General features: G+C 38.4%; 1 protein-coding gene across 2 annotated transcripts in view; it reads right to left on the bottom strand.

The window, feature by feature from the left end:
- Positions 1–12,673, bottom strand: part of rbpms (RNA binding protein, mRNA processing factor) — a 54,292-nt gene that overhangs the window by 25,255 nt on the left and 16,364 nt on the right. For both annotated transcript variants that reach the window (XM_066652146.1, XM_066652137.1), the window contains exons 5-8: positions 10,576–10,726; positions 7,870–7,997; positions 5,240–5,303; positions 326–490 (exon numbers count right to left, since the gene is read on the bottom strand). In XM_066652146.1, the coding sequence (XP_066508243.1) occupies positions 5,247–5,303; positions 7,870–7,997; positions 10,576–10,726 (336 nt within the window). In that variant the 3' untranslated portion in view covers positions 326–490; positions 5,240–5,246. The remainder of the gene's footprint in view (positions 1–325; positions 491–5,239; positions 5,304–7,869; positions 7,998–10,575; positions 10,727–12,673) is intronic.

The following is a 12,673-nucleotide window of genomic DNA, read 5'->3' as shown; positions in this document are numbered from 1 at the left end:
TCCCTCTCTCTTTTCTGTTTCTTTATGTACCACATCACATTTCTATTGCAGCTTTGTCTTTTCTCTTCCTCACTTCAACACCACATGTTATATTGTACAGATTTTCCTGTCTCTGTCATTCTTTTCTGTCTTGCTCACCTCTTTTCTCTCTGTCACATATTTTATACAGTGAACATTCTCTCTCTCTCTCTCTCTCTCTCTCTCTCTCTCACTGTCTCTTATCTGTCACTCTCTCTCTCTCTCTTAGCTTCTCTGAAAAGAATTAAATGAGTACATTTGAAATATAAAATTGTATTTTAATATTATGTTCTAAAAAAGTCCTCACCTGTGGTCCATGACAGAAGAATGTGAGTCTGGAGACCCCTGGCTTTGGACAGCACAAAGGAGAGAAAGAAAGAAAGTGTGGGAGGGAAGGAGGGAGGGATGGAGGAAGGGAGAGGGTGGGGGGCTTGATCAAGGCCATCCGACGCCACCATCACACAAAGGGAGCCTAAAAACAAGGAAAAACAATACATCAGAAAATCAAAGACCTGAATCATAAATTCTGAGATTTTCTTTGTGATTATATGAGTGTACAAATGCCTTGGAAAAATGATAAATAATGCATCATAGTATTATTTGGAAACACATTTAATTATCCAATCAAATCACGACAGATAAAAACATTTCAATTCAGTTGCTGCATTAACTAATTATTAAAAGTGAACCATTTTATAAATTAATTCAAATACATTAAACAAGACCAAACTGGACGTGAAGTACTTTTAGATAAAAGAACATCTTTGATTGTAACTCCCTCTCTCACTCATACATGTTTACACATGGGGTGGGGGGTGGGGGGGGTGCTAATTCTCACATACATTTTGTGACATACATTATGTGACAAACAAATAATGTGGTGCAACTGATTGAAATATTGACTTTATGTTGTTTATTTAAAGTATTTATCATAAATTGATCTGCTACTTACCACAAGGGTGTTTTTCAGGTTCTAAATATGGTTTTATGCTTATCTGAATATCATGAAAACTGATCATTACTGATATAAGCAATCAGCAGCCAGAATCTGCTCCTCTGTCAAAAATCATTGTTGACATCGATTTGATGGAGAATCTCTTCAGTTCGGTTCACTGAGCTCAACATACTCCTATCAGCTCGACTGAAACCAGCATCAGAGTCACTCAGTATTTACACTACATTGATCTCTTTTCTCTAAGACATGCTGCAATTAAGGCTGCTACAGTTTAGTGTCGTTTAGTCTGGATAAATATATTACTGTCCAGAGGTCAAAGTTATAATGAAAACAATATTCTATAGGTGTACAACAAAATCTTAGATGTAATCCTTGACAAATCATTTATTGAACAGAAAATTACAAGCAGTGAATAAAAGCGGGTATTCAGACCAATTTTGAGCAGCAGCAGAAGCAGGTCTTCAGTGAAAATAATGAGTCATGTTGAACTATTTCACTGCTTATTCAAGAGAAGTATAATCTTTGTTGATGTAGAATACTAAGAGGAGACACCACACCTAACAACTTCTCCGCTACAGTTTTAATACCAACTTAAAAACACCACATTGTGCTCCATACACAGGACTTCGCAATAAAACAAAAACATTCAGTTCCTGCAGTTGACCAAAAGTGGAAAATATAACAAAAAAGCCATTATTTTTGCACAAACAAATATATGCATGTATTCTGAGTAGACTCCAGACCCACTGCAACCCTGATCTGGACAGCGGTTACAGACAATACATGAATGAAATGTATATGTATGTGTTAGAGTAATGCACTATATAACAGTGAGCGATAGAAAGAGTACAGATTTAATACCTGTGTAAAAACTGGAGCTGATCATGACTCGTCTTGTTCCTGAACATGAAAGACGATGCTAACACTGTTAATCCCGAGAAAAGACGACTGGCTTTGAGCCTGTGACTGGACACACAGACGTACACAAACACACTGAGGGGGTGAGGGAGCAGCTGTCAGAGAGAAGGTGGGGGGGCTCCAGGTAATAATGTGCTAACACACACATACACAGACTCACTCATTCACACATTCACTCACTCACACACCTTCACTTTAAGTTGTAGGGTGACGGAGCCTGGTTATTCAGGCCGTGGGGTGATAATCCCCTATGCCACAATTCACACAATTCACTCACACACAGATACACACTTGATGAAGATGTAAAAAACTAACTTTACATGCAGTTGAGTGACCTCAATTTTTACTTATATTTCTGTAAATGAGAAGAACACAGAGGTTCTTTGTTTGAAGAATGTTAAGGAACTGAGTGTGTCACGGTGACTTCCATAGTTCAGCTCTGAGTCAGATACATTCAGTCTTAAGCCCCATGCTGCATTTGTGCCCGTGACTTTCTTTTCAACCTGTGGTTTATACGTATCTCCTGCAGCTGGTTTAAAATCCTTAATATGGATGTAATCACTGCTGTTAGCAACACTAGCGTTTTCTCATCTCTAAACACACTGGTTCTTTATTAAGAGTTTGAATTGCCCTTTTACCCTCATCCAAGAGTTCTTATATATGTAATTGCTATCCTCTATGCTGCAGTTAGCGTTGCTACATTTTTAGGACGGCTTTAGCCTAGATGTTGGAAGATTAGTGTGACAATTTAATAGTGTTCAGCCATTTAAATATTGGTAATCATCCACTGCTCCTGGAGGATTACTTCTGAATCTAAAATCATCCTAAAAGTATTTAATTGAGTGCCATCACTCTACAGAACTCTGTTCCACAATGCTGACTATCTTTATATACCTCAAGCCATCACTTGGTATTGGCATCATTGGCAGATGCTTTTTTTATGGAGATTACACACACTTTCCACAACGCCTGTGGGTTAACGTAGCTGAATTCACATATTATCAGGGGTTCTACAAACTGTGTAAAATAAATTTTATCTGTAAAATTGCCTTCAGTTTGTCGTACTAGAGCGGGAACAGACGGCTCTGGGGTCAGTGTGAGAATTGCTCTCATCTGAACAGCACTCCCTCCTCTTTTCTCTGGAGAAATATCCAGTTTCAGCTTGTTTACCCCATCGACTCGGCGACAAGCCGTCTCCCTGGCCACACTTCCTGGTGCTCCCTCAAAATAATTCCTCTCTGCTCCAAAAGTTTATACTTAAAAGTAACCATTCTATAAAAATATAACTACGGCCAACATTCTCTTTGTTTAGTTTAGGGTTTAAGTATCTTGGTTTTTCCATTGCACTGCTGCGAACAGCGTTGTACTAGCTCTAAAACTCAATTCTCAACTCAGTAGTCCCACTGTAAACAGAAAGAGTCCATCTGGCTATTTATAAAAGTCATTACGTACAAGGGCATGATCGTAATCACTGAAAAGGTCAGGCTCAGAGACACTCATGGAGAAGTCTAGCAGGAAAAAAAACAACCAAAGTCAGATAAACTGGGAGAATGTTTGAACATGTGCATGTTTTGCTGATTTCTTACAGAAGTAAGTAAATACATCACACATCCTGCACATTATAATAAACATTTACTGTTCTGCAGTAAAAGCAATTCCAGTGACAAATTTGCTGACTCTAAAAAGCTCTTTAAGATTCACTAAGTTTGAGATACTACAGATTTGGTGGAAAGAAAAAGCAGGAATTTATGACTAGCCTCACGTCTCTGTGACAATGACAAAGGCAAGAAACAGCTCTTAATGTATTTAAAACCTATCCAGGTAGAACACTCAAGGATCATGTATTTGAGTTTTTGAGTGAGGTAAAGGACGGAGGGATGGAAGAATATTTTATATTTAACAATACAGTTTGGTGGAGGCTGGTCGTAGTATAACTGAGGATGTATTTCTACTGATCAGAGACTGTGGCTGGTATTGACTGCTGTAAAATGCAACATTGTGTGTAGGATCACAGCATTTCGCAGTCAAAAGTGTTGTCATTAGAATAGTAATCTAAAGGAAAGCAGCAAAGCTGAATTATACCACAAATCACTGAGGGGGAAGTGTGTGGGTGTGTCTGACAATTAGCTACATTAGATATATTAGTCTGAGAAATTAGGGCAAATTATCTGATAAGAAAGTCCACACTACTCTGGACAGGCACCACTGTATTAAAGGGCTGTGAACATGGATTTAGCTGGGTGTCTGTTTTTGTGTGTGTGTTTAGGTAGTGGACCCACACACACACACACACACATACACACACACACACACACACACAAATATACCCACCCTTTCTGTCCCTACAGAATCTAAGAACAAGTCTCTTCCTGTCTCCTGTCTCATTTTGACCCCAGGGATAGTGGCATATGAGAGAGAGAGTGTGTGTGTGTGTGTGTGTGTGTGTGTGTGTGTGTTTTGTGTGTGTGTGTGTGTGTGTGTGTGTGTGCGTTTGTGTGTGTGTGTGTGTGTGCTCCAGAAAATGTCTAAGCCAATATCAGAGCCATATTTTCTTACGCCATGTGACATGAATTTTTTTAAAGAGATGTCATTATTTACACTGATATTTAAAGCTGCAATACATGACATTTGTTTCTTACAATTGAAATAACTGGCAATACTTGATTCAATAGGGGGGTAAAACCTGCTAAATTATAGATTAATTCTGCTTTAAATTAACCCTTTAAAACCTGAAATAATAATCCAAAAGTCTGTCAAAATAATCCAAAAGAGCTGTCAGAACTACATAAAATAGAAGACAATTGCATCATAGATCTCCTTGAATACTCCTGTGAAGTATTGTTACAAAATGTTCTTCCTCACATTTTGTAGAATTATATATTTACACCAGAAACGTACATAGCTCTGCTTTAAAGACACACTGCAGCACACAGCCACTGTGAAATGTACAGTAAGTGGAAATGAAGATGAGTGCAGCATTCTCAGCAATTATGATCTCAAATTATTAACGCTGTCGTTGAAAATGTTAAGAAAATAATACAAAAAAAAGTTGTATAAGTGTATAAGCATTCATACTCTACATATCGGTTTTAACACATAGCCTGCAGTGTCCTCTGCCCTCTCTAGGTTCCAACTTTGTTAATCCTGAATTTTGATAAGTGGAACAGAGAAAAATAAATAAACAAATTCTGAAGTGTACAAACTTTGTCATTGTTTTTTAAATTATATCCAATTTTGTTAAGAGACTGACAACATGCAATTGGTCAGTGTTCTGTAAGAACTGATGACATCCACAACACGATCAGAAAAGCAAACTGTAGCCTAATGTGATCTGACTTTCTTACTCACACATATTTCAGCAGAACTGCCTGGACTTCCAGCCCTGAGCATCTGCCGGAGGGAGCCAACGGATCTGAGGAGGAAGAATGTCAACAATGTTCTTACTGTCTGTCTTATAAAATTAACTAATATATAAATTAATCAATTAATTACACAACTCAACACAAACAAGCTACAATGGACAGAAAAGACCAGATCAGAATACTCTCTAAGGAAACCAAAACAGACACTAAACAAGAGGGTGTAAACTGTTTGATGGTAGAAGACAAACAAGAAATCTCTAACACTGTCAGAGGAACAGGGTACTCCTCAGGCAAGTTTATGTTCAAGAAAGATACAAACCATAGAAATGTACCATCATAGCAACAATATGTTATTAATGACAACTGTGAACCTTAGGTGTTTCACAATATTACATTTTCAAGAGGACATAGTTTGACATTTTCATAACTGTTTAAAAAGAAAAACAGAAGCAGCATCCATAATAAGTATAAAACATAAGTAACATCCATCACTCTGCAACTCTGTGTTTCTATAAATAAAAATTGTTGATGAGCTCCAGGAAGAGCTGAAAATAAAGCCAGCTGAGTAAGGGTCCTGCCCAAGAAAACACTGTGCTGGAGAGCTCTGGGTCGAGGCAAGAATGTGGAGCTGCTCACTGGCAACAGACACATTTCTGTTTGTCTTTGATTATCGGACCAGAGCCTCTGTCATGGCATTAGTTTTAGAGTGCCAATTGGTACAGTACATAGTTCAGACATGTCTTTTGTATTAGTTCAGCCATGAGACTAAATTACATGTTTGATTGTCCTAATTTACTAATCAATTTTCAAAACAGTCATGCACATCCCTAATTTGAATCCTTTCAAATTATTTAACACTGTTTCTGTCAGTTTTTGGAACAATAAAGTAGCGTTTAGTTTGAGGTTTTTTTGGTCCCTCCTCATTGAAAGAGGGAGGAGTCCCACTTTCATTAAAAAAAATGGAATTAAACTATAGCTCATACATTATATCTATGCAGTATATTTAAAATATGAAAGTAGAAACTGATAATATACATGCACAGGATGATGGAGAAAGACTGCATAATAAACTGATATTTTTATACAGTCCAGAATAAAGTGTCTAATTTAATTCCCAGAGCTGTATGTGTATCAGGTACTTCAGCTTCAGAAGCACTTCAGCTAATCACCATGGCTGTCTGTTTTATCATCTCTCTCAAATCGAAATCGACCCTCTCTTATTCCGCTCCTCATTTTCTGATAGAAGGGTCTCACATTTCTCTCCCTCTCTCTCTCCCCCTTTCTCAGAAATACATCTCTCTCTCCTTCGTTCCCTTAGAAATATCTCTTATCCACGTCACACCCTCTTTTTCTCTCTCAGAAATATTTTTTTTCACCCTCACCCTCACCTACTCTCTCTCTCTCTCTCTGAGTGCAGATCGATGTGAACTCACTTCAATGAGAGCTAATTGAGTAGAGACTGGTGTAATATCTGGGTCATGGCTGTGTGGGGTTTTAATGGCTGGAAACAGCCAGCAAAGTAAACCCCTCGTGCACTACACCCCTTACACACTATCCACAGATCTAACCTTTCCTGAATGCATATCCCCCCAAAACACACACATTTACCACACACTTACACACCTATCCCAGAAGTCACACTCAGGCTTAACAGATGCACACAATCATAACTTAGACCTGTGTAACTATAATAAAACTGTAAACTGTAGTTATTTATTTTGCAAATGTTGCCTTTTTTATTTTGATGCCAAATGTCCAGTTTTCAGGAGAACTTCGGTGTAAGGCCATGAAGAAGTAGGAGAAGGAGGAGATGGAGGAATGGGACAGGAGTGAGGTGAGACAGATGTGACAATATGTGGGACAGGTGAGATAAATTGAGACAGGTGTGTTACATATGCGGGTTCAAGTAAGACATATATGAGGTAAAGCCAGTGTTGCTATGAGGCATGTGAGTGGTAAAGTGAGACAGATGTGTTTGGATGTGCTAATGTGAGGGTTTCATGAGCTTGTAGAGAGGAGCAGTGACACTGTTGAAGGAGTGGAGAAACTGGTGAGGATGGTGAGATAGATGGCAGGTTACCTGAGCATGCAGAGAAGTACTAAGTGACACGGGTGAGAGTTGCTTCAGGATATATAGAGTAGGGTTAGGTGAAATGGATGACGTTTACCTGAGCCTGTGGAGAGGGGTCAGTAAGACAGCTGAGAGTTACCTGAGTATGCAGAGAGGAGTGGCATGGAAAGGGGGGTAGGTTAAATGAATACAGCTTGAGCATTTAAAGAGGAGGGGTATGTGAGACAGGTTAGAGTTACCTGAGAATGTGGAGGGGAGAGGGAGGTGTGACAGGTGATAGTTACATAAACAGAGTTATTTGAGCATGTAGAGAGTAGGGATATATCTAATGGTGTAGAGAAGAAGGACCGGTGAGACAGGGTTACTTAAATGTGTAGAGATTTAGGCCAAGTGAGACAGATGAGAATTACTTGAGCGTGTATGGAATAGGGGTAGATGAGACAGATGAGGATTGTCTGAGAGTGAGGAAAGGAGTGGTAGGTGAAACAGGTGAGGGATACCTGAGCGTGTAGGGAGGAGAGATAGGTGAAACATGTGAGGGTTACCTGAGCGTGTAGAGAGGAGGGGTAGGTGAAAGTGGGTGGGAGTGCAGGTGACAGGTCTGCGGGATACAGAGGGTAAGACGCCCAGACGTCAGCACTGCTGGGATACAGACCAGGAACGGACAGCTCATCTGGAAACACACACACACACACAGGATAAACACTGTTTACTGCATGCACACAAGCACACACACACACACACTTGCAGCGACAGCTAAATATTGGATTGGGTTGGTATATTATTCCTGTTCCACAAATGTCCCACAATGCAATATTTGTTTGATATGGAAACATGAAGACGTAATGTATTACTGTAACTTGCATGTTGTATTAGCTACGCTTCATATTGTTTGAAGTAGGTAACATTTTTTAAGTTTTTAAATTAACTCCACCACTCCGCAGTCTGCCTTTTTATTAAGACATTATTAATATTAATATTAATAGTCCAGTGTGCTCTGGGTTGAGGCGAGAATAAAGCCAGTTGACAAAGAGGCCTACCATCGGCTCCAGGTCTAGTTGAGATCAGTGCTGTTCATTTTTATTCAACAGACTAAACCCCCTCAAGATGTCAAGGTGTTTGACCGTGCCCTTTACTGGAGTAGAGTTCAGACATGCCTTCTGTTGTAGATCAGTCATGAGATTTCATAAAAACTAGTAACATCAGGAAACCTATACAGCACAATATCACCGGTGCTAATTTACTAATCAGTTTTCTAACTTTTCTCAAATAGTGAATTAATTAATAGTTTGTACCCATCCCCACAATCACAGTGGTCTAAAATGAAAAGATAAAGCTTCAAAGTCAGTGGTACAAATCAAACACAAATAATCATGACAACAACAAACTGTCACATGACACACAGGGAAGAGAAATAAAGATTGTTTACAAACACAGGAACTGGAACAGGCAAAAGTAGTTTCAGTAATCAGTAATGTACTTCAGGATACATAATAGTAGTATTGGAAGTAGTATTGCACACATCTGCTATGACTGTTGATATTTATGCTGCATGTGTGTGTGTGTGTGTGTGTGTGTGTGTGTGTGTGTGTGTGAAATAAGAACGTTGCAGTGTTTCTTACTGGGGTTCGTTTTTTGAGATATACAACATTTTATCTGTTTAAATGGACACATATACAACAAAATATACACACTTTTAGACACATACAGAAAATGTCACTAATTATACTGTTGTGAAGTATACACAGAAGGAAAGTCTCCATCTAATTACCACTATTTTTATCTTTCAGATTGGTCTCTCATTACGTCATGCTCTTCGGTAATGGTTTCCTTCCATATTTTCACAAAGGGAACATGAGGGGCATTTTTCTTCACTGAAGCAGATTAGAGATACTATTTGGGGGGGTATGGTCACATATGAGGAATTCACAACCAAAACATGTGTGTTTCTATTACCACCAAAATAACTCTCCTCATTCAGGGTTTAGTGAGGCATTCAAGTCTTTGCCTAAACCAAAAGAGTTGTTTATATATACCATACTTAGTTATTTCTTGATGCTCTAAAACCAAGTTCCTGTGGAAAATGCTGTGAAATACATAACCAAAAAATAAAACACACTATCATCCAAATAAAACATATTCTTTATGCACTACAGCCAGTGAGAAATATTCCTTTCTTAAGCTTTTTATTCTCCTAAAAATATAAGGCCACCTTTGGTTCGCTAAAAACACCTTTAATTTGGTTAAAATACTCAACCTTGATCAATTTATATCTTGTTCTTTGTATTTAATTTTTAAAAATTAGTTCCTTAAGAAATCATCCACAGAATGGTATCAAAAGTGGCACAAATCTTGCTGGCATTTTTAATTTTATACAAATGTAAAGGGATCTTTTAGATCTGTTCATAACAGAAAAGACATTTGGTCAATCCAAGGGCAAAGCACAGTAATAAATACAAGGTAAAGAAGGTAAACAAACTTACGGGAAATGCACCCCATGCACATTTTACATGTTTTATTAGTGCAGTCAGCGTTAAACTGTGTGTGACTCACATAGACACACGAAGAGACTGGGGTTTACATTAAAACACAAACTCTTCCAGGAATGTTCCTGTTAATGAATCATGACTAAATTTCTTATAGGAGACAAAGCTCACAAATACCAGTCTCCCCATGAGCACTCCATACCAATTTTATTATCGTATAAGAGTAAACCATAGTGAAAAACAGCTGTGCTCCATCAAAGTTTTTACATGAGTTTTTCAGATATATTTGCTTAATCTTTTTTATCCTTTGAAACACTAAAAACTATTTACACTGTGTGTAATAGAAATATACTACAAACCCCTTTATAAAAAAAACATGCTGATGTTAAACTAAAGTCCTAGAGTTTTGGATTTTGTAGAGCAATGATATGCATCTATATAAATCTCAAAAGCTACAGATTTAGTTCATATGTGCTAAGTAAATTTGGGACCTCATATCAAATCACTGGGCAACATTCTTACACTGAGATGATACAAAAGGCTGCAAATATGCAGTCAAATGAAACTAAAACTAAAGCAACCCCCACAAACAGAGAGTCTCTAAATATTTCTCATAATCAAAGCTTAGATCTCTGTGAGATTCAGCAGAGCAGTAACAGTAATGGGCTGATTATGGGGCTGAGTGTGGGGGTCCACTAAAACATTCACCCACATGGGAATGTTATCAGTAATGTGTGTGTGTGTGTGTGTGTGTGTTTTCCTCACAGGGGTCCCTGTTGATGAAGGGTGGTCCGGGGCTCTGTTGAGAAGGAGGGGGGTTGGGGGTCCCCACCAGTTTGTTCTTGGCCATCTTGGTGTTGGCCTTGGCAAACTCCAGCCGCAAAGTCTGAGGGATTTCCGGATCGAAGCGAACTCCCTGCAGGAGGTAAAAAAAAAGGATAATGGTGTGTTCCTTTCAGTGTAACAGTGAGGTCCAAATACTAAATGAATATCAGACCTGACACAACGCACATGTGCAGTGTCATTAAGTGGTCCATGGTCACTGATTTCAATGCAAAAGCATATGTTATTTGTGGAGTTAACACCGACTAACAGTGTGTTTATTATGTTAGGAGTCAACCACTTAAGACAAAAAGCACTTCATGGTCCTTGCTTGTTATGGACTAACTGATAATTAAACTAAGTAATCAACTAAATCTATAACAAACTGATTAAGTGATACATATCTGAGCAACAGGACACTCAAAGAAAACTCTCCACATTCTTTTTTATTTGATTCCATTGCTGTGTAGGAGAAACTACAGAGATATTAAAATATCATGTCCAAACACAATATCAGCATCGAACAAAACGTGAAGAAGAGATGAGTTCCAGCCTCTTTTCCTCAGCAGTTGCAAGAAAACAAATCTGTTCAAATTATCTGAAGGTATTCAAACACAAAGAATATGTTTATAGATTCCTCATGATTTCAGCATCAGTTTTTGAGCTACACACAACATGGTGGAGAGTATTTTGCTCCTGTAGAGAAACATCTGGACTCCTTTCTTTCCAGTAGAGGTGAATGGAGCAGGCAGCACCATGTCTACAACATAAAAATTGTATTTCCACAACTAGCAGTGACCTTCACCTGTCTATTCAATTATATATGGAATGATAATGATTGGAAATAATGCAAATCTCAGCACAATAATTTTCTTTACCTCACAACCACAACCTTTCCTAAACTATTGTCAGACATCATATCTGTGTTCACCACTATATACTGTCACAACGTTCTGTGAGCAACATTTAGATGATGTCAGGTTCCATTCAACACTACTGTCAACTGTTCTATCTAGGTATGTTTCTTTAGAAAAAGAATTTGTTTACCTCTTAACATTTTGACCCTGCAGAAAGTTAGAGAAATCCCTCTTTAGCAGTCAAGAGTCAGTGGTTTTTACATTTCATATTGGCAGTAGCTGATTAATATTGGTATTGGTGGTCAAATGGTTCATCACATCGTCTGCGCTAACTTCAGTAAATAAAGCAGATTCTAGTTAGCAGCAAGGCTACAAACTCTGACAAGATGACATTTAATGGAATGTGTTAAGCCCTCAGTCCAGAGAAGCTGTACTCACTGACAGAATCTCCAGAGACAGAGTTGCAGCAGTGAAGGAGACAGCAGGTTTTTAAACCTTTGGCACTAAAAATGTCTCCTAAAAATCTTACATACATGAACACACACAGACAACAAATCTAAAAAGAAATTCTCAGGAAGTTAGTCCTTGAGGCACATATTTTTTCCCATTAATAAACTGTCACTGTCATGAAATGAAAATTGAATCCCAAGACAGCTGTTACTTCATTTATAACCTTAAAATGTCAAATCTTTCTATGACTGTTCAAAAAGACCAAGAAAAAGACAGACAGAAAACAATGCTGACTGCTTCTGCAAACACTAAGGAAGATGTGTGGTTTGAGTCTTGTGGCCACTGGGGTTACCAGCAAACACCAAATACATATTTAAAAAACTAAGCTGCATTCAGAAGCACTTAGAATGAACTACAAGGTGTGTTCTTACTGTGTGTTACTAAAAATATGGACCGAAACTGTATGGAGCACAAACAAAAGGCCACTTCAAGCAGAACAAAGACATGGTTTATGAAGAAAGAAAGTTGCCTCAGGCACATCCCCTTGTAAAATCAACCCAATATGATTTCGCTCTCTCACTCTCTCTCTTAAACCTCACACTCACTTTCTTTCTCTACCCCTCCCCACCCCCAACACCCATCTTCCAAGGAGAAAGTATGAGCAGAATGAAGGAGATCAATGAGGAGCATCGTGTGTTCAGTCTGATGCATGGTGCTCCACAGGGGTGGGTTCT

Source organism: Hoplias malabaricus, chromosome 2, assembly GCF_029633855.1.
Source record: "Hoplias malabaricus isolate fHopMal1 chromosome 2, fHopMal1.hap1, whole genome shotgun sequence".
NCBI lineage: Eukaryota > Metazoa > Chordata > Actinopteri > Characiformes > Erythrinidae > Hoplias > Hoplias malabaricus.
The sequence above is the reverse complement of the archived record's forward strand: the minus strand, read 5'-3'. Positions and strand labels throughout refer to the sequence as shown.